Source organism: Aphidius gifuensis, linkage group LG6, assembly GCF_014905175.1.
Source record: "Aphidius gifuensis isolate YNYX2018 linkage group LG6, ASM1490517v1, whole genome shotgun sequence".
Classification (NCBI taxonomy): domain Eukaryota; kingdom Metazoa; phylum Arthropoda; class Insecta; order Hymenoptera; family Braconidae; genus Aphidius; species Aphidius gifuensis.
This window is the reverse complement of record NC_057793.1, coordinates 1,844,682-1,868,195: the sequence shown is the minus strand read 5'-3', so window position 1 is coordinate 1,868,195 and position 23,514 is coordinate 1,844,682. Positions and strand designations below refer to the sequence as shown.

Sequence of the window (23,514 nt, the reverse complement as noted above, 5' to 3'; positions counted from 1 at the left end):
AGATAGTTTTCGTTGCGACAGTACATTGAGTAAAAGAGAAAGGTTCTGTCTACTCTGATAGCAAGCCTCTTCATTTCTATTAGCTTCACCCTGACATGTTCACCCCTTTTTATTTATAATCTATCTCTCTCATTTTCCCTTGCCACCTATATATATCACATCCTACTTTCATCCTCCCATCCTTTCTTTCATATATTTTCTCTTCACAAATACTCTTTCCCTCTCCTTGTTCGCTTTCAACCCTATACTAAAGACCACCCCTTCTTCCCATATATACATCCATTGTTCTTGAAGCAAAAGAGCCATACAACTGTGCATCAGATGTTGTATATATATTTGTTATAAACCTTAGGAACCATTTTCATTTATATAAACTTGCCAGTATAAAACGTCTTTTTTTAATTTTTTTTAAATAATTATATTGTCATTGTTTTAATTTAATTTTTAAATATATTAAAATTTTTATTTGATGAATTTATTGGAATTAAAGGCTGATATGTATTTTGTTTGACATGTGACATGATGAAGCTGGTTTTGTTTACAAGCCTCTGGGCACCTCCGGGTATATGTTTCCCCTTAAGCAATACATCAAATGACTATCACAAAATATTTTTTTTCTTTGTGTGTTAAATGTTAATTTAACAATGAGATTTAAAAAAAAAAAAAACAAATAACTTTTAAATGAATTATTTATAGTTTTTATTTTTTTTGTTCTAAGATATAAATATATTTTTTAAAACTTGAAAGATAAAGATTATTTTTTAGAGATGATTTTAAAAGTTTTTTAGAAAAAAAAAAGTAAAATCAAAAGAAAAGGAATAACAATGAGTACAAACAGAAGGATCGTTGAAAGATTCAAGGAAAGCAATTTGACTTTCACCGTGAAACAACCAGAGTTTGAATGGTATGGTATACCAAGAGTCCCTTGAGAATTTATTCGTGTCTCTGAGCACCAGCATCACCAGTATCACCAGTATCACCAGCAACAGCCAACAAGGAAAGAAGAAGCTATAAATGTCAAGAGATTAATAATAATTGCTTCTTATGTAAGGTGTACACTGGATTATGTCGACACACTTGAAATTTTTTTAAAAACCAATGACGATAAACGTGTGATATATTGTTGTATTTAAAAAAAATATAATATGAATTCATAAATTGACGGAATTAATTAATGGAAATTTGTATAAATGACAAAATTCAAGAGGAAAAAACGAATAGTATTATTTGAAAGTATAAAAGTATATATGTATATAAAGGAGGGTTAGAAAAGACAAGTGTCCTTGGAGAATATACTCTGATTAAAAACGATTTTCTTACTCTCTCACTAACATATGTAACTGTAGAATATATACTATTTTGGTTGTTGAACCTTCAACTGGAGTAAATTGCTCAGAGGTACCGTAAAGAGATCCCATTTGGATTTGCCCATCTGATTACCAAAGGGATTTACCCCAAATTTTCCTACACTTCATACGAATAGTATTCTTTCAACGAAAAAAAAATGAAGAATTTCAAAAAAGTATTGAGTCTGCAATTGACTGTTTTTTTTTTATATAGAAAAGTATTTAGTTGAAGAGAAAAAGATCAAATTTAACACAAATTGACAGTATGATTATGGGTCTGTGAACTTGGCCCTCCAGTAAAATTTTTTTTGATAGTAAATAGTTCATAGATAGTACATAGTAGTCAAAAAATTAAGGTGGTAGATAATTTTTTTTTAATTTCTTAATTATGTGTCGGACTTAATTATATCTTCTTTGAAAGTAGCTACTATTGATTGTAGTAATATTTATTTCAATAGTAGTTTTATAAATTTGTTTTAGTATACAGTTTAGATGATTATATTTTTTATTTTTTTTTAATACTCCAAGATGATAGGCAAAAGCTAGAAACAATAATATTGTAAATTATTTTTGTGTTTTTTTTTTTTTTAAAATAATTATTGACTTGAAAAAAATTTGAAAGTCATACAGATTTTACCAACATCTATACTTCATTGTGTCTGCAATTTAGATAATTAATTTATATGAAAAAAATTACATGTCAAATTAACACTATTAAATGTTAAAATAAATTCAAAAAACACTAATTTTATGTTGACTCAAAATTGAATTTAAAAAAAATTTTAATATTAAAATTTTGTAAAATATCGTTTTGTGTGTTTTGAATTATCAATTAAACACAACTTAAAAGTATCAAACTAACATCACAAATTGTAGCAACCCTAACACAATAATTATTTTACAACTTTTTGCTAAAATTTGCAACTGTGTATAAATTTTATAAATAAAAATTACTGCTCAAATGAAATAAACTAATGACTAAGATATGAATTATGTCGTAATCAAAATAAAAAAAAAAAATATTTCAATTAATAAGCTAAGATATGGTGAATTATTGTGTGCGTGTTGTTGAAAAAACAAAAAAAATAAAATAAAGTAAATTAAAATTGAACACGTGAAAAAAAGGTGGAATCGTTAACGCGTGAATAGAAAGAGTGATTTACTTTGAACTATACGTGTTAAATCTATCTGATTATTTAATGTATTGTATAAAACTAAAATCTATACACATATATTTTCATATACAGATTTATTTTTATTGGTGTTAGTGTCGCGTATATTCAAGCGGATTATTCGTCCAATCCGGCGCACCCATGAACCCGGTTTCGCGGTTGTTATCGCACACACAAGGACACATTGTAAATTTATTATTTCAAAAACTACCCTATTTTCCCCTTTTACTCACTTCAATGATATTGTGATCGATATCCTTGCGGAACCGATTCGTCCTTGAAACAGGAACTCGCCCCTCTTTGTGTTTTAACACTTAATAATAAATTTATGTCAATGACTTTATGTATCGCAAGCTCATTAATTATTACATTTTAAATAAACACATAAACAAATAAATAAATAAATACAATTTATATAAATTAACTTAAATTAAATTCTTACTAAAAAATTATTTAAAAATCTCACTTGCCAAGGGAAAATAATTAATAATTAAAATAACCATTTTTCCTATACACATATTTGCAAATTCATATAAACTTTTTTTCATTTTACATATTGACCAACGGACTTTAAAATTACCTTTGTAAATTATTAATTTTTCATAAAACATTAATAATTATTATTAAAAAAATAATAAAAAATATAAAATATCAATAAGGCAAAAATTAATAATTAAAAATTTTACCCCAACTTTTGTGTGTGTAATTAATTAATTTTAATTTACAGTTAAAATTAAATTTTCATATTCAATTTGTCAAAGTATATGCGTTAAAAAAATATTTCATAATGAAGAAAAAAAAAAAAATAAAAAAGAGAAAAAAATAATATTATTAATACACTTTTTTATCTCGTGTATGGTTCATCTGAGTTAATCAATATTTTCATGAAAAATATTGATACTATCCTCTCATAGTAATCAGCTATTATATAAATTTTTTTTTTTTTTTTAAGTAATTTTATTTTTTTATTATTCAATAGGAGAATATCAGTTCCATAAGCTATTCACCGAGTGCCATGGGCAATGCAAGCTAAAATGAGTTGGGGTAGAGGCCAAAGAGTATTCGTATGCTGGATCACGTAATTTCTATTCACCCTCTCACAAACTTGGAAAAGCACGTTTTACAACTCCTCTTGGTATAAAAGGTACAGTAACACCCCTTCTCAATGTAACTATCAACTTTTTTTTTTTTTTTTAAATTATATATACCTCACCACCACCATCATCAATGTATCACCCCTTTTAAACATTTTCTGTTTTTTTTTTTTGTTTTCATTCTCATAACACATTTAACAAATAAAAAAAAATATATATAGTGTCTGTGTGTGTCGCGTGTGGTCACACGCATTTACAATTGTTTTAAAGACAATAAAGGGTGTTTTATTCATTTTTTTTTCTTTTTTCTTTTCATCCATCACCACCACCCCCTTTTTCATGAAAATGTCAAATTTCAGTTTTGCATTTAACTAACGCATAACATCAACTGGTAAATTAATTTTTGGTAGTTCTATTAATTTAACCCTTTTATGTTATTATTATATGTATTTTAGAAAAAAAAAAATTAGTTTTAATGAAATGACGAACATTTAATTTGTAGATTTTATGACTCATCATCAAGTTGAATATATTAAAATTTTTAATATAGGTTTAATATTGTTATGGTTGAGGATTAAAAAAAAATTTAGTTGGGAAATTTAAAAGCTGTTGCTATTATTAATATAATAATATAATAATTTTTTATTTTAATAATTGATAATTGTACTTGATTTAGAAGAAAAAAATTGAGAAAATTATAATAAAATTATAAAATATGAAAATTGTAATTTTAGATTTTCATGTAAATTTTATGTTTAAAAAATTCATAAGGATTTATAATAAAAATAAATAATTAATTTAAAAAATTTAATTATTGATATTTTAAATATAAAAGAGGAAAAAAATTTTTTTTTTTAATATTTGATAATGCGTGGAAGCTTTAACGTTGAAAATGAATGAAAATAAAAATTGTTTTTTCAATTTTCATGTGTCAATATCATGTTTAAAAATAATATAAATAAAAAAATAAAAATAGTCAAGTTATGGAAAATTATTTGTAATATTGACAAAAGAAAAAAGTGAGACAAAAGCTTGCGTGCCAATCACAGCCACCTGTGTTATTCATAATTATAGTAATTGTGTCTGGACTCGATGGACTATATACACACCTCAACCCCAATATTCTATCCATCCATATACAAACTTGTCTCTCTACTTATATGTATATAACCATCTCTCGAAAATTCATACAACGACAACAACAATTTACAACAACTCAAAAACAAGCGTGTCTTTGTGAATTCGCATATTAAACACGACAAAATAAACCATGTGTCTATCCAGCCATCAAATTAAAAATAAATATTTTTTTCAATTTATTTATCATGTGAATTTGACGAAATACTATATCATCTGTTAAATTAATAATTAATTATTATACTATTTAATTTATTTATATACAATATATAAAAAAAATCATAATAAAAATTTTCGGGATCGATTTAGAGGAAATTTCATAATTTCGATGATTGATGGCACTTGGAAAAAAATATTTCTAAGCATAAATTTTATGAAACTTTTTTTCTAGTATTTAGACAACACCTAGATATAGCTGTCCTGAAATTTTGAGAAATTAATTTCATGTATTTTTATTTTTTTTGCTATTTTAATTGTCCAGAATCAATATAGTGGAAATTTCATAATTTTGACGATTGATGTCACTTGAAAAAAAATATTTCCAAGCATAAATTTCATGAAATTTTTTCTCTAATATTTAGATGGAACTTAGATATAACTGTCTTAAAAGTTTTAAAATTTAATTTCAATTATTTTTATTTTTTTTTCAACTTGAAATTTGGCCGGGATAAATAGAGGAAATTTCGTAATTTCAACGATTGATCCCACTTGAAAAAAAATATTTCTAAGCATAAATTTCATGAATTTTTTTTTCTAGTATTCAAATAATACTTAGATATAGCTGTCCTGAATGTTTTAAAATTTAATTTCAATTATTTTTATTTTTTTTTTAATTTTATATTTTGCCAGGATCAATAGTGGAAACTCCATAATTTCGACGATTGATCTCACTTGAAAAAAAATTATTTCCAAGAATAAATTTCATGAAATTTCTTTTCTAATATTTAAAAGACATCTAGATATAACTGTCCTAAAAGTTTTAAAATTTAATTTCACTTATTTTTATTTTTTTTTCAATTTTATATTTTGCCAGGACCTTTATGCAAAATTAGGGATTTCCTCAATGAAGGTTCTGCTAGTTAAAAATATATTTTCCACGAAATTATAATTCTAATATTCAAATAACACAAAAACAAATTAATCCTTCAAGTTTTAAAATTTAATTTTCAGTACTTGAATAATTTACCTTCAAATTTCGTTATTATGTTTCGAAAAAAAAAAAAAATACATATTTTCATATTTTTAAAAATTTGTATTTGTTAATATCCGCATTGATTTCACACTCGCATGATTTTTCAATATTTCAAAATTAATGTCAAACATGTTGATGATGTAAATAACTGCCTGAGGATATTTCATCAAAAAAAAAAAAAAAAATATCAAACAAAAAAACCTACATACATCGCAATGAAAAAAAAATTTAAATATTAATATATATTATCAAAGAAAATATACATGAAAAAATAAATTGAATACACATCGTTGTATGTACATAAAAAATTAAATACGTATGAATGAATTTACTTTTACGATTTAGTGAAAAATATATATATTAAATTTTATCTCACTCATATTCTCTATTAAACTTGAATAGGCTATTTAAATGTGAAAATTGAAAATACCATGTGACTTCAAAGACGACGACGACGACGACGACAAAGTTATATTGAAGGGCGACAAGTAAAACCAGTACATGATTATTCTAAAATTGTGTGTGTTTGTATATATAACATAAATTCAAGAAAGGGTAGTTTACAGAATGAAGGTTTTTGACTAAATATATATACACTTTTCAGAGATGAGATGGAACATTGACGTTAATAGCTCGTTAAGAAATGCGACTGGTGAGACACATTCTACTTCTTCTAATCTTCTCCATGACATCAAAATATATATATACATTTTAAGGATATTGTATTTACACTCTATATATATACTTGTTATTGTTACATGAATTTTCCTTGAATATGTTAATGTCACTTGGGTATACGTGTTGACAATTACCACGTGATTTTCTCATTAAATTATACAAACACTATAAGAAAATTTTATTTTATTATCGTGTTTTTTTATATTAACAAATTAAATATTTTACATAATTTTTTTATGTTTATTATTGGTTTTTTTTTATGGTTTTAATTGTATTAATAAATTATTTGTATTTGGCTTTTTTGATTATTTATATAATTGAATTGTTTTGTGGAAAATGTTGATAGATTTTTTTTTACTTTTGAATATTCAAAAGTTTTATGTGTAATTTTAGCTGTTATTTATTGAAAAAATAAATAAAATAAATGAAAAAAAAATCAGTCAAGCGAATTAAGAGGTGTTGGAATGAGAAAATAATTTTTAAGGGTTTCAACTAAAAAGTTGAAAGGAAATTTTTCACTTCGTGTGACACTGCGAGCTTTTTTTTTTTATTTTTTAATAATTTTTTTTTTTTTCAATTTAATTTTATATTAAATACTTTGAAAGTTTCAAAATTGTTGAATTGAATTTTCTTTTTTCAATTTTATTTCATCAATTAATTGACTCTATATAAAAGAAAAAAAAATACATTACTAGTTGTTGAACTTTATAAAAATTATTTCAATTTTTTTCTTTAGATAAAAAAATTTATGTTCAATTCAACACATTGTTAGTAATTTTTTATAAAAAAATAAAATAAATTATCTTCAATTTATAAAATTACATTGTTTTTTTGAAAAAAAAAATCATGAAAAATTATATTAAAAAATACATGAGAATACTGATCCACCCGCACTTATCCTAGAAGTCATAAGCCTAGTTATTTTTTTCTCTAAAAGATACACGTGATCTACAAAGAAAGAAGGAATTCCTCTTCACAATTTCATGTTTTTCTTGTTGTTTTTTTATAAATAATTTTTATTTATATTTATTTTTATTTATTATCTACCTCAATTCTGATAAATATATATATATTTATACGTGCAACAGTATTTGAAACACCCGGGGGGGTTTAAACCGTACTTTCCACTGTATATATACAACAACTTGAACATAAGTCTCACAAACTATCTTTTACCTTTACTTTATCCCATCCTATATCCTATTTTATCTTATTTTATATATATATATTTTTTTTTCTATTTTTATTTTCTTTAGCTTCAAGGATTTTCTGTGGTTTTAAGCAGTTAAATTTCACCCGCAACTGCTAACAAACACGCAAATACTGTAGGGCTTTTTTTTTATATATATATAAGATAAACAGTGGGAAAATATTGTACATCCGTATTGATAATTTAAAACAAAAAAAATATAATAATATAGGGTCAATGTATATTGAAACTATTATTATTACTCGAGCTATTTTATTTTATTATTTTAAAAAAAAAATTCCACGATTTTTATTCAATAGAATTTATCAATTTTTGTTCTATAAATAAATTATTAAATAAGTTATTAAAATTCATTAGATACAAATTAAATATAAATTGTAATAAAATAATTAAACTTTCTATATTAATTATCATTTTATAAAATTTGTATTGTTTGATATTTAATATATACAAATTAATGCGTTAATTAACGTGTTAATTTACTAATTGATAAAGTGAAAATCATGTATATTTTTGTAATAAAAATTTTTATAATTATTGTATATTAATTGCAAATGAATTAACGATTATTTTTGTGTTATTGCTTTGAGCTTTGTGTTTAATAATTAAATAACATCAAAGAAATATTTAATACCTATATGGAAAATATCTGGGCTTTCAATTAGTAACCAAGTTTTTGTGGTTTTGAATAAATTTAATATTACATGTTTATTTGTAAATACAAATATTATTATAACAAGCTGATTGCCTCTCAAACTTTTGAGGGTGAAATTATGTTCAGCTTCAATTATTATTATTAAAATGAAATAATAAAATTGATAAAATTAATTTTGATTTAAATCATAAAAAAAATTGAGTTATTTTACTATGGATTAAATTAAAAATAAAATAAAAATTTTTCAATTAACTAAATCATTTTAATTATAATAATTTAAGCAAGCTTATATATAATTTGATGGCCAACCAGATGATTTTTATCTCAAGGGTAAACTGATACTCGTTAAAAATAAAAATATAATTAAAAAATTCAACATCTAATCGCTAGTTAAGAACACACTAACGATTAGTGCTTTGAGTATTTTTCGATAAAAATTTTAATATATATTTATCATCAATATTTTATCTATTTTTATTATTTTCAAGACACATATTGTTTATAATAATAATAAAATAATTAATAATCATTTCAAAGTTCAAATAAAAATTTAATATTAATAATAACATAGCTGCTTTTCTATTTTTAAATTATTATCAATAAATTTGTTGATTAATTTTTTAAAGAGGTGGTTATCAACTGGACTTAACGATGTATTTATTAGTATATATAAAATAAATTATAAAATAAATTTTAGTATATTAATATCAGCTCGAATGAGCCACAGTGTCAGCTCTTTAAAAATGGAAAAAATTAAATTAAAGAAAGTACAGTTTCAAATGATTTTGGCACTTTTTTTTATTGAAAAAACTTTTGGAAATTGTTGGTCTGAAAATGGAATAAATATTTGCAAAAATAGTGATACTTTAGTGTCAGTAGAACAAGTGGAAATCAATGAATTTTCATTGACAATAAGAGACGAAAATATAACGAAAATTGCAGCGGAAACATTTAAAAATTTATCAATAACTGAATTAAATTTAAATTTAAAAAATACCAAGATAAATATAAATTCAAAATCATTTTTGGGTTTATCAAATTTAACATATTTAAATATTGCATCAAGTACCATCGAATTAAAGGAAAATCTTTTTAAAGAATTAAAAAATCTTAAAAAGTTGACATTAATTATTGATGAAGAAACTGTCGATAAAAATAATCAATTATTATCAGAATTAAATTTAGAAAAATTAACAATAAAAAAAAGTAATTTAAACATAAATTTGTTATTTAAAAAAATTAATTCAACTATTGAAAATTTTTATTTAAAAAATAACAATATAAAAAATTTTAAATACGTTGATTTTTCTGGTTTTAAAAATCTTAAAAAAATTTTATTTTGTAAAAATAATATTACAAATATAGAACCAGGAACATTTGATAATTTAAAAAATTTAAAAATCCTCGAAATAAGTCAAGAAAATATAAAATACATACAGAAAAATATTTTTAACAAACTTAAAAGTCTTGAAGATTTAATTTTATATTCAAATGAAATTACAAACATTGAGATAAATGCATTTTCTGGTTTAAATATAAAATTTTTATCATTACTATCAAATAAAATTAAAACCCTAAAACCTGGAATATTTTCTGGATTAAAAAATTTGCAAGAATTAAATCTAGCCGACAATTTAATAGAAAAAATTTCAAAAAATATATTTAATAATCTAGAAAATCTCAATGAGCTTGATCTAAGTACAAATAAAATAATTGAAATTGATGATGATTCATTTAGTGGATTGACTGAGCTAAGCACCCTGTCGCTTGAAGAGAATGAATTAAAATTTTTAAAACCTGGAACATTTGATGGACTTGAAAAATTGTCATCACTTGATTTAAGTCAAAATAAACTTGAATCAATACCAAAGGGTCTTTTAAATAATCTCAGTAAGATGTACGAGTTGGAGCTATCAATGAACAACATCAGCAAAATTAATATTGATGCATTTTGTAATTTAAAAATCGAAAAATTGTCTCTTCAATCAAACAAATTAAAATCCATTGAAACAGGAACTTTTAATGGACTTGATAATTTAATTAAACTTATTTTGTCTAACAATGAAATTGAAATAATACCAATTAATTTGTTCAATCAACTTTCTCATCTTAAACAATTATTATTAACGTCAAATAAAATTAATAAAATTAATGCAAATTCATTTTTCAACATGAACATTGAATTACTATCATTGGCATCAAATAAATTGATCAACATTGAACCTGGTGTTTTTAATGGCATGAAAAAATTGCAAAAGCTATATCTTCAATCAAATGAAATTCAAATAATAAATGCAAAAACTTTTAATGATTTAAATAATTTAAAAATACTCAATTTATCAAATAATAAAATTACCATCATTCAGCCATTTGCATTTTTCAAGCTTAAAATTAATTATTTATATTTGGATTATAATTATTTGCATGAAATTAATGATACATCATTTGCTGGTCTAACAGCTGGCAATATTTATCTCACAAAAAATCTAATTGATAATTATAAAAATAGCATTAATAGTTTGAAAATTAAAAATATTATTTATAAATCAAAAGAAACTAAAATTAAAAAATTATTAAAACATTTAAATAATTAATAAATATAATAATAAAAATAAATTAATTAAAAATAATTTAATAAACTTTATTATATAATATTCATATTAAATATATAAATTTTTGTAAAATTTTATTATCAACCCTATTGCAGTGTCAAATTTAAATAGGGTATGTCACGCGTATAATCAGGTCTAATTGAAATTTATGGCTTTTACCTAACTCCCTTACCACCCCTTACCACCCCTTACTTCTTACCATCAACATGAATGAAAATTCAAAGAGAATATAGTCTTTAAACAAGTCAAGCATCCTTCCAACACCCTGTCCTCCCTTTCACCCCTTCACCACCCCATCAGTCCATCTATTTCATTTTCTCATATCAAAGTTTTGCTGCTAAAAAGATGACACAAACTGAATAGCTTCACCAAGTATAAATCCATTGAGAATTTTATCATTTTTTCTTTTCTTTTTTCATATTTCAATTTTCAATTTTTTTTAAAGTCTCTTCATTCCGACACTTTTACCATCGAATCCACTTTATCCCATCGTCTACCTCTCATCATTCTCTCTCTCTCTCTTTGTCTCTCTTTATCCTCTCTGTAATAATTATTGATTTTTTAAAAACGAAAAAAAAGTCATCTTAAATAATCGTTAAGTAACATATTCATAAAAATTGTAATTAATGATTGGTATATTTTTTTAAAATCTTCGTGCTTGTAATAAAGATGGTAATATTTTTTTTTTTTAATAATAAAAATACTTTAGTATCGATATAAAAATATACGATACAATTTTTCTTAATTTATAGAGAAAAAAATTTAAATATTTAAAAATGTAAAATGATATTTTGGAATTTATTTTTTTCTAAAAAAATATATCGCAAGATTATACTTTGAGTTTTGAAAAAATATTTGACAATTTTTTTTATGTTTAATAATGTTATTATATTGTTTTTTTATTTTATTTTCATTTTATAAAAATAATAATTCATCTGCCGATAATGCCGGCTGTTTTCAAAGTCATATTTTGCACCTTGCTCATGGACTCAATTTTTTTTTATCATTTTTCAAAATACGACCAACTCAACGAATAATTTCCTGTCTCGTGCCCGCATTTAACAAGCAGGTGTCTTTTTTTTTATCATTAATTTTTCATGGTTAATTTATATAAAAAATACATACCAACAAATATAAAAATGATAATAAAATACTTCAATTAAACATGTATACATAAAGCAACATGATAATATAATAAATAGCAAAAAAGAAAAAAAAAGTTAATCATAAAATATAAATCATCTAAAGTAAATAGTAAGAAAAAAAAAATTCGAGTTTAAATAACTGCAACAGGTAAATTACTGCAGTCTTGCATGCAAATGCACAAGCCAGACAACGAGCTTAAAAAATATAAAATATAATAATAGGTAATAAAAGCTGTCTAATAATACCTCAAATATAATTCAACTAAACACTAAAAAATTTCCTCTCAGCTACACTTGTATACACAGCTACACTTTTTATGCAAAAAAAATGAAAAAATTACATATCAATCACTGTACATTTATTTTTTTTCCCCAAAAGCTTTTTGGATATAGAAAAAAATTGTTTTCCAATTTTAAGAATGAAAAGACGAAAAAAAAAAAAAATATTTCTCTGGGGACTTTGCCAAATCCCCATACTCATCCACCTCGATATATATTTTTTTTGAAGCTAAGTCTAGATCAACGAACTTGTGTGTATAAAGTAAGCGGCTTGAAAGTGACTCATTTTTCTCTTCCTGGATGTATGATTTTTTTTTTTAAATAATTTTTTCTTATTAAAATATTTCTTGTATATTTTTTTATAAATATTATATCGAGTAATTTAAATTATTATTTACCGAGTGTACGAGTGTTGAAGACAGGGCCTATAAAGTGAATCGTCGACAGGACACTAAGCCATCTGTAAAAGTCAACGTCTGGCGTTGGCAGCCGGAAAGACTTGGATGAGTAGTTGAACGTGATAAGGGTCCTCAATGGACATCCAATATTCAGGAAACTCAAATTTACACAGAAGCATACTTTGTACATTTTACCAAAAGTAATAAATATTTTTTTGCAAGTATTATATACAATAAACTTCTTTCAACTAAATTATAAAGAAATAATAATCAACAAATTTTACTTGCAAAAAAGTTTTACTTTTTAGGGTAATAATCATAATAGCTAGTTTATTAAAATTTTAATAAAGATAATATTCAAGTATACTTTTTTCTTTATAAATTTATAATTAACACGTAATATTTTTTTATATTTTTTGCTAGTTAAAATTGTCAAAAAAATCAGGCAAATTGAGACGCGAATTTACTCAATTTCGGAAGAAAATTTCATCGCAAAACAAGCATTATTTATTGTTAAAAAAAAAAAATTAATAATATTTATTTAAAAGGTATTTTATTGTTGATTTAATTTGCAATATAATTAATGTTTTTTTTTATTTAAAAATATTTTTTAATTTAATAAATATGAATTTTTATATAACTCGAGAGTTTTCTCATTAAAATATACAGAATTTTAATTATCCATGCAGGTGGTACAGTCTAATTTTAACAGTGGACAGGTTTAATTATCCTTTTTATATTTATTTTTATTTTTTTTTGTTGATACTAAAGGTACAAAATTATCCCTAGCGGTCATTGCCGCTTGTAAGCGGAAAGAGACGACACACAAAAAACGTGTTAAACGCTGTTGATGTCACGCAATCTCTTTTACTAAATGTGCTGCTTTTTTTTTTCATTCATTTATTTATTTTTTTAGCTCTCTACTTTTAAAGGTCACTTTACAAGCTATAGCGTGTATTAGATTTAAAAGCGAGACTGTAAAGTTCAGAGATAAATATACCTTTTAGTTCACAGTACAGAAAAATCATTTTAAAAAATAAAAAAAAATATTTAATTTTCATTAATTTTGCAGAGACATACCGGAAATTTAAGAGACTAGTATTTTTCATTTTTTTTTTTGCAATATTGATTGCTTTTGAAAATATAATTTCCGTTGAAATTAATTGGATTTAAAAAATATGATTGAACGTTATAAATATGTCAACAATATGTATATTAATTTTCAAGTATCAATCAATCGAAAAAGCTCTTTCAATGTTCTTTTTTAAAAAGCTTTAAAGCACACAATATGACCCACTTTGGTTCGATATACTCTCGAGAGTTTATATTCATGAGAACTTTGATCCAATGATTTTTAAAACGTAAGGTATATTTTATCTATTATACATATATATTTTTACCTTTTTGTTTTTACGTTGAAAAGACAAGATCAATGACTACTTGTAGATTTTTTTTTTTTTTTTTTTCATACTTGCAAACCCGCATGTTACTTGGTAAATTGTGTCTTGAAATATGGCCTGAATTAGGGATGTAAGAAAAAAATTCGATTCAAAAGAGAGATAACATAAAAGAGAAGACAAAAAAAAAAATATGATAAATAAGATAAAAAAATAAAAAGAAAAATGAAGAAGCGTATAGTAACATGGATAGATCTGTTTGGGATTTAGCAAAAGTCTCAGTATTCCAAATGGCAATCTACTGCTATAACGACAATCATTATCCATCCTAAAACTTGCAAAACTTGACTCAGTAAAATACACTTAAATGTAGAATATTCGATTTTATTATATAATAGCTACATTTTAAACTTTATTTTCATTATTATTATTATTTTATTTTAATAGGTTTTTACCAACTTTCGATTATCAATGCTTCATATAATTTAATAGTTTACAAAATTTATACAAAAGGCTATAAAGTTTTCTAGCTCATTTGTGAATAACATGTATAATTTGTAGAAGAAAAAAAAAGTCAGACACAATGGTGATTGGAATTTTTAATGACGATCAATATATACTTGCTGAGAAAAAAATTTAACAGTATTTCGATAAGAAATTTCATATATTTCGAAGCAACAATTTATTCATAATAAATCGATATATAATTTTTTTTTTCTTGCAATTAATTATTAAACATTTACCTCTAGGAAGTTAGCACACCACAATGGGCAAAATTATTTATTTTTTTTTTCCATCAGTGTTGTGCCAGCTTAATATTAAGTCAACACAACTTTTTTAATAATCAACTTGTTCTATTGAATTTTTGACCAAAATTATGTGCTTTTTATGTGTTTTTATTCTACGTTTAAATTGATTTTTTATTTCAATTACTTTTTATTTAAATATACCTATATATATATATTTTTTTTTTTTTAATAATAACAAAAAAAAATTATTTAAATAAAAAGTAATTGAAATAAAAAATTAATTTAAACGTAGAATTAAAACACATAAAATAATTTTTTGGTCAATTCAATAAAATTATCCAAAAGTTGTGTTACTAATAGCACAAAATTATTAGAAAAAAAAATTATTTAAATAAAAAGTAATTGAAATAAACAATTAATTTAAACGTAGAATAAAAGCACATAAAAAGCACATAATTTTGGTCGAAAGTTTATTGAAATAATTTAATTATTAAAGAAGTTGTGTTAACTTAATATTAAGGTGGCAAATTGTTTTTATAAATTTTAATAAATCATCAAGAGTTCTTAAATTTTTACTGAGAAAAATTCTAAAAAGAAATAGAGTCATTTAAGACAGCCAATAATTATTCACGTCACTAAAAATGACTCGTCATTTGTATTGTAAAAAAAATTGTTAAATGTATATATGATTGGCGATTGTGTTAATGTTTTGTATCACCCTTTTTATTTTTTCAAAACGAGAGATGAAAAAGAGAGAAATAAATAAATGATAAAAATTTAGTATAGTAACGTTAGGGTATCACATTGATCCATTGAATTCGGACAATATGAGGATTTTTGTGTGCAGGGGTAGTAGTAATTTCTATGCCAGAATGGATATGCGACAGAAAGTGAACACACAATAGAAAACCGACATGGCATACATGAGTGACTGACATGCATGTCTCTTGCTTGACAACCAAGTTATACACCCCCTATATCAACCTCCTTTTTTTTTATTCATTTTTTTATCAATATTACTATGATTATTACATCCCTTCTCTTGTCTTTTTTGTTATCAATTCTTTTAGCAATTCAAAATGTCCCATTTGAGAATTTTCATGTCAACAGTTACATTTTATTGAAGTTTATTTAAAAAAAAAATATCAAAAGTCAATTAACCTGATCGAAAAATATATTTAAAAAAGGCAATTTAAAAAAATTATTTTTTAATTTTTTTTTATTATTATTTTTGTCTGGTGGTTGTAACGTTTATTGTATTCAACAAAAGAAAGTTTAACCAAAACGCCCACTCGGTATATCACGTAGGTGCTTAGGTATACTTTTCAGCAGATAAAAAAAAAAAAAAAAAAAATTACTCTATATAAAAAAATAAATAAATGAACAATGAAAAAAAAAAAAAAGAATTTTTAATTTTAACTTTTTAAAATATTGCTTGAGGCAAAATAATAATAATAATAAATTTCATCATATGTTGATAATAGTATTTTCCCATGGATAATATATGTGCATACTTAAATTAAATGATTCACGCAATTTTAATAAAATTTAATTAGTTAAAATTTATTGACTAGACGTATTTATATCAGATTAAAAAATTTATAAAATCAAGTGTTTATAATAAAATTGAATTATAATTATTTTTAAAAACAAGTTAGATATTTAATAAGTAAATTTATCATCAAGGTTTTCAGTATTCTTATCTAAACGAGTTAGCATTTAATCATACTGTTGCCTGCTATTGCCTGCTATTGCTTGCTATTGCTTGCTATTGCTAGAGTCAAGAAATTAACCATCATGTGGTATTATCAAGAAGGTACATGATAAACATTCAAGTACATGTATTTATTTACAAATCATGGCTGTTATAATTTATATATATTATTTAACGTCACACACAAGAAACCAATGTAAATATGTTAATTGCCAAGTCCAAGAAGCGTAACTAATTGAATTAAGCGATGCAAAAGTTTTCAGGTCGGGAAATTGGCACGAATTAGATTGCAACAGCACAACTTTTGACTTTTTTTGTTTTTGTTTTTTATAACCAGATTTCATCGTTTTCTTAATCCTTTTTTTTTTGTATATAAATTTGTATGGTATTAATACAGCTTGATAATTTTTTTATCAAATATATTTATCTGTAATTATTATTGAAAATTTACAGAAAAGAAAAACTTGAATTTTGCGATTTATAAAATTTTTATCACGATGTTTTTTTATGTTGGGGAGGTTGTTGTTATTCCAGTAAATTATTTTTATATATTGGGCATTTAAAATTATTTTTAATTTCTCAAAATGATATCGTAAAAAAATAGGAAAATAATTGTTGATTTAAGTCAACACAAAAATTAATTAAGTTATTTTTAACTAAGAAAAAAAAAATACTTAAAATTGCTATTTTTTGAAATTAAAACTCCAAAAACTTGCGTTTTTATTTTGCCAATTTTGCCTTTAAAATTTCATTATTTTTTTCATTAAAATTTTGTCAATTTTCAATGGTAATTATAAATATCTACATTGAAATTTTATAGTCAATTTATAGACATTTAATTTGACTATTAATTAACATTGAATAATTTAAATTTGTAATGATTGAGGCAACATTATAGTTGTTGAAATTTATCGAAATCCATAGAACATTTGATGAAATACATTGAAATTAATGATGGCTTTTGAGGTATACTGAAGGACTATGTGTCCACGCTTTATGTGGTTTGTCAATTCAATGCATGGCTGTGGACATCAATTTAATACTCTCAATCAGAGAAAGAGAAAATAGTCAAAAAATAGAAAGAGGATGAATGATGGACTCGAGTGGCTTCATCAAAAGGGCTTTATAGTTATTTCCATATTATCCTCCACACCAAAGCAATAGCAAGCAATAGCAAGCAATAGCAAGCAATAGTTGAATTTTCAATATATTCCCATAAATTCAATAGTCAACATTTCATTTACTTAATAAGGCATAATTTAATTTCAAATTTCAATGGACTAACTTTGCAAATATTGATGAATGAAAAAAAAAATTGTATACATAAGAAAATATTATTTTTTTTCCTTTCAATTTAAATGAATTTATATTCCAAATTTAGCATCATTGAAATGTAAAAATTCTGGATGTATAATATTTAAAGCAGATGTATTATTATGATAAATTAATCTTACCTTATCAGGATCTGTTTTTTCTGGTTGTTCAATAAATGTTTGTGAACTTCTTGAAATCATATTTTTTCTAGATGACATAGTGCCATCATGTGATGGTCTAACAAACTCAATTCTTCCACCCTCAACAACAATATTTGGAGCTGGTGGAAAATTTTCCGTATTACCGACTGAATCATAGTAACCCTTGAGTCCAGCTTTTTCACCATACAAGGGATGAACTTGTCTAAAAACAGCCGATAAAAAAGAGGGTTAAATATCAGTCGATAAATGAAAAAAAAATAAATATAAAGGGTTGAATAAATAGCTAAAAGAAAAAGGAAAAAAAATAAATTAAAATGACTCACCTGGGGGAGTGAACTGGACGAGCCTTGTCGAGGGTTAAATCAGCATTGAGGGGTGAATCAGTACCGTAACCACTGGAAGCTCTGAAAAAGCAAAAGTAAAATATATTATCTAAAATTTTATATATTTGTTATAATTTTAGTCAAATGTCAATTTAACAAAAAAAAAGCAAAAAAAAGTAGAGTAGCATGATAAAAACTTCCGGCCGGATGTGCCACTCACAAATACATCTAAAAAAAAGAAACTTTTTTTTTTTATTTTGACTCTTCTTCCTGCGTTTATACTTGAATATTTTTTATTTTCAACATTTATTAACATCACTGTCTTTAACAATTTTTAAAAAATTTTTTAAGCCTCGCTCTTTTCATCAGTTTCCGCAATTTCCTCTACATAACCCTTTGCACTTTCTCCTTCAGCGGTTTTTATGTAAATGTGGTTTATATCGCGTCACCTGGCTGGAGTCACCATCTTTGTCTCAAATGTCAAGGAAATGAATTTAAAAAAATTGTACATATTTATTGAATATATAAACAAGATATTGCATTGAAATATTGAAATAAAAAAAAATAAAAAATACTTGTAGACGCATGAATGATCTCATAGATGGACTGATGATTTAATGAAGTGGAATAAATTGATAATGATGATGCACGATATGTATATTGGCAATATTATAATGACATATTGATTGTAGAATATTTTCTTAATTGACGTTGTTTAAAATGTAAATTGAATGATATTAAAAAAAAATTATAATTTATTGACAAGTTGATGGATTAAAGTACATATTATTTTTATAAATTAAAAAATCATTTGTTGTTCAAAGATTCAAAGAGAATAATGCAATAATTCTTTCATCAAATTTCATGGATTATAAATAATTTTTAAGTATCCAACAAATGACAGTGTGATATTTAGATAACTCGTTAAAAGTGTCATTTTAAAAGATTATTTGCTAGACACTTTGCCAAGTCTAGAATCATTTAAATCAACTCAAAAATATACATGAAATAATTCAAATGAAATTATACCTAAAAAAGTCATCAAATCATTTTGAAATTTTTTTTTTTTATTTATGAAAAATTCCATCAAGTTAATGGAATAGAAAAATGAAAAAAAAAATATCACATTTCAGGATTCAAGTAACAAAAGAAAGCTATTTTATAAAATAAATTTGGATTTTTATTTTTCGAAAGAAGACGAGTGCCTAGAAGACTAGTCATTTATTTTCTAAGAAATTAAAATTTTTAAGTAAGATGATTTAATCTTCCCCGGAATTTAATACTGGAATTTTAGATTATTTTTTTTTTTTGATCCGAATTTACCTAGTATGCATCACCATCACCATCATCATCATCATCACCCCAGCTGCAAATTTGTATACTACGAATGTTGCAATGAGTGCAACCGCATTCCAACATCCAACTCTAAAAACTTAACACACTCTATTTTAGTTTTAAAAATATATATATAAATGTGCCAACGTTGAAAATATATAATTACTTCTTGGTTCCGTATACCTCAACTCAAATATCATAAACCAAAAAATATTATATATTTTTCTGCTTAAACCAATATAACTTTCAAAGACCATTAACATTGTCCCATCATCCTAATTATATTTTAGTTACATTTTAAAACTCATTTTAAACTACTAAATATTACATCATTTTTTTTGTCCTTTTATTTTTTTGATGAATTTTATTTCAAATTATTATATTAATATCTTTCTTTTACCACGTATGACCTCACTAATTTTATATTTATTTTTTTATTTTAAATAATATATTGAAAAGTAAAGTGTGGGTAGAATTCTAGTCCTTAAACGCCAACTCAAAAAAAACTTGATCGGACAATAATGAATATATTAAATAAATATTCCATGACCTTCTAAAATTTTAGTTTAAAATATTTATTATTATTTATTAAATATATTCAAAGTAATTTTTTTTTTTTTTAATATCCAAACAGGCTAGTTTAAAAATTAAATAAACAAAAATCATTTTTTTTTGCTTTTTTTTTTATCAAAGGTTAATTGATTCTAAATAATTTAATTATCGCTCGATTTTTTTTCTAATAGACTCATTTTCTAAATGAAATAATTATCTACATTATTAATTTTTTATCAACTTTTTTCATTATGAATTTTTTGAGATAATTAATGTCAAAATTGACAGCGTGTTGGGATATACATCGAGGATATACGACAATTTTATTTATTTTTTTGTAGAATAAATAATAATGATAATAGCTTTTTTTTTTTTGCTAATAGATTTGCCAGAGGGGTGCACTTTAAATACATTAAACACAGATATATTTTGTATGGTCATTACGTCATTACGTCATTACAAAGTTACACGCTCGAATGGCAGACTTGTATACAAATTATAGGGACGTAATACAGAGAGGAACCTGCCAATGCGTCTTGCAAACCACAGGCTACATAGTTGACTGGTAAATTTTGCTGTATTTTAAAAGCAATAAGAAAATTATTTTCTTGTAAATTTTATTTTTAATATTGTTTATATATAAATTGAATAATAAATTTTTTAAAAAAATTGAAAAAATCCATTTAATTTATATATTTTTTGTAAATTTTTAATTATTTAAATTAATCAACTAATTTAACAAAAATTAGAGAATAAATTTCTGCTAAAATTTATGTTTTTCAGCCAATTTATAAACAATTTAATTAATTAATTAAATAAAAATCTAAAAAATACATTTTTACTAAAAAATTAAACTTTTTTTAAATTTAAATTTCATTCATCTCCCGCTCTTTTTTTAAATTTCAATAATTTTTAAAATTATTATTTTTATAATTTATAATCAAGTAAAAATATAATATGTGCACTTTCGTTTCGTCTTGTAAATTTTTACGACTGTCAACCGCAAAAAAAAAAAGGAAAAAATTAAAATTAAATAAAAAGCCATCCATTGTAGTTATAAAGTTTACGACCCGCCGTCAACTTTAAAAATATATATGTATGAAAAATAATTATGTGTTTGTTTTATTCTGCCGGCACCTGCATTGTAATATATATTTGTCGTATATATATATGCAATCGTTTTAGGACACAAAAGAAATCAACTTTTCATACATATTATGAATATTAATTTTAATTTAAAATTATTATATTTGTATACTCTGAATCATATAGATTATTCAAATGTAAATTTATTTAAATAAAAAATATCATTGAAAATTCTTCCAATCAATCTATGTACTTGATTAATTTTCTTATATTAATAATTTAATTATCAATATTAAAAATTAAATTTAAAAAATACAACAAAAAAAAAATTTACAAATCTCTAAAAATGAATATTTATTTTCAATTTTTAATTTAATATATTTTCAATTAAATAATCGATATTTGTATTTTAAATTAACATGGGAATAATTATTTCAATTTAAAAACTACCTCATCTTCAAATTGTCTCATAAATTTATGTATATTAATATTTATTTTCCAACAAAATCAATTTTCAAAAAAATAAGAAATAATTTTTTTTCTCTCCAAATGGTTTTCGTAAAAAAATATGTATATAAAAATAAAAAAAAAATATATTCATCATTATCATCATCTAACGGATTAAAAAAATAAAAATAAATTTAAAAAAAAAATTTTATCAAAACCTGATGGAGGAACACACGGAGCAATCAAGTGCCGATGAAGAAAAAAATTGAGTAGGTGTTTTGTGTGCCCTTTCTCCTTTTTAACATAACCCACATAAATACACACTCACATTAACCAATACCATACAAAAAAAATAAATAAATAACACACACATACATGCATAAAAAAATAATGCAACAAACATTATTAGAAATCATTCTTATCAGAATCAACCTGTCAGAATATTTTTTTATTTTTATTTAAAAATAAAAAAAAACCATTCATGAAATTCAATACGCCAATACTTAATTTTTTTTTTTTTGTGTGTTATATGTACTGATAAAAAAACATTATCATCATTCACTTTACGAAACATAATCATGGCATAATAATTCATAATATTTTAAAACGTCCATAAATTTAAAAAATAAATAAAAATCAAAAATGTCAATTTTTTTATTTTCTTTTTTAAAAAAAAGATTAATTGATATACATTGAAAGATAAATACCATAATGAACTTTATCAAGCTAACAGATTTTATAACTTGAAAATTAAAGTTCATAATCATTAATCAAAATAATATTATTATTATAAATATATTTATTTATTAAATAAATGTTAAAGAAGCGAAAGAAGAGAGAGAATTAATTTTACAATTGAAATTAACGAGAGATTATTATTTAAAAAACAAGTGTATGAAAATTATTGTTGGTTTTTTGAATAGTGCCATTTGGATTGATAATTCATCAAGAATATGATGATAATATTTTTAAAATATTTAATATATTGAGATGTTGTGAGAGAGTGTTGTGAGTCAGCAGAGAACTCTCTTGTGTAGACTCTGATGGAATGCAGTATACACCATATGCCCTGCCTCAATTGCTTATATATTTATAAACATTAAAAAAAAAAAAAAAAAAATATCACATTTACTTTTCATTTAAAAATATCTATATATAGTTAAATAATAATAATATTGTTCTATTATTATAATAAATCTTGAATCCAAATATCAAGTGTTGAAAAATTTAAATATTTAAAATTTATAATTTAAAGCTCAGCTTGATTCTCATAACACAGTTGACAAAAAATTATGTTGTCTTGGTTTTAAGGTAACACAAAAACTACTGATCAAAGTAAAAAAATTAAAAATTAAATTTAAAAAAAAAATCTACTTGTTATGAATTTTTTAATTTTTGTATTTTTTATAATTCAAATTTAGTGATAATGATAGTTGAATATAATATTCAAGTGAAATTTTAATATGAAATTCAATGAACTTGGTTAAATCCATTGCGAATGTACTAGTAAATAAAATA

The 23,514-nt window shown here is 23.3% G+C and overlaps 1 protein-coding gene across 3 annotated transcripts in view; it reads right to left on the bottom strand.

Moving 5' to 3' along the window:
• Positions 1-23,514, bottom strand: part of LOC122858743 (probable serine/threonine-protein kinase DDB_G0282963) — a 53,225-nt gene that overhangs the window by 18,028 nt on the left and 11,683 nt on the right. For all 3 annotated transcript variants that reach the window (XM_044161849.1, XM_044161852.1, XM_044161851.1), the window contains exons 2-3: positions 18,577-18,657; positions 18,233-18,455 (exon numbers count right to left, since the gene is read on the bottom strand). In XM_044161849.1, coding sequence (XP_044017784.1) covers positions 18,233-18,455; positions 18,577-18,657 — 304 coding nt within the window. The remainder of the gene's footprint in view (positions 1-18,232; positions 18,456-18,576; positions 18,658-23,514) is intronic.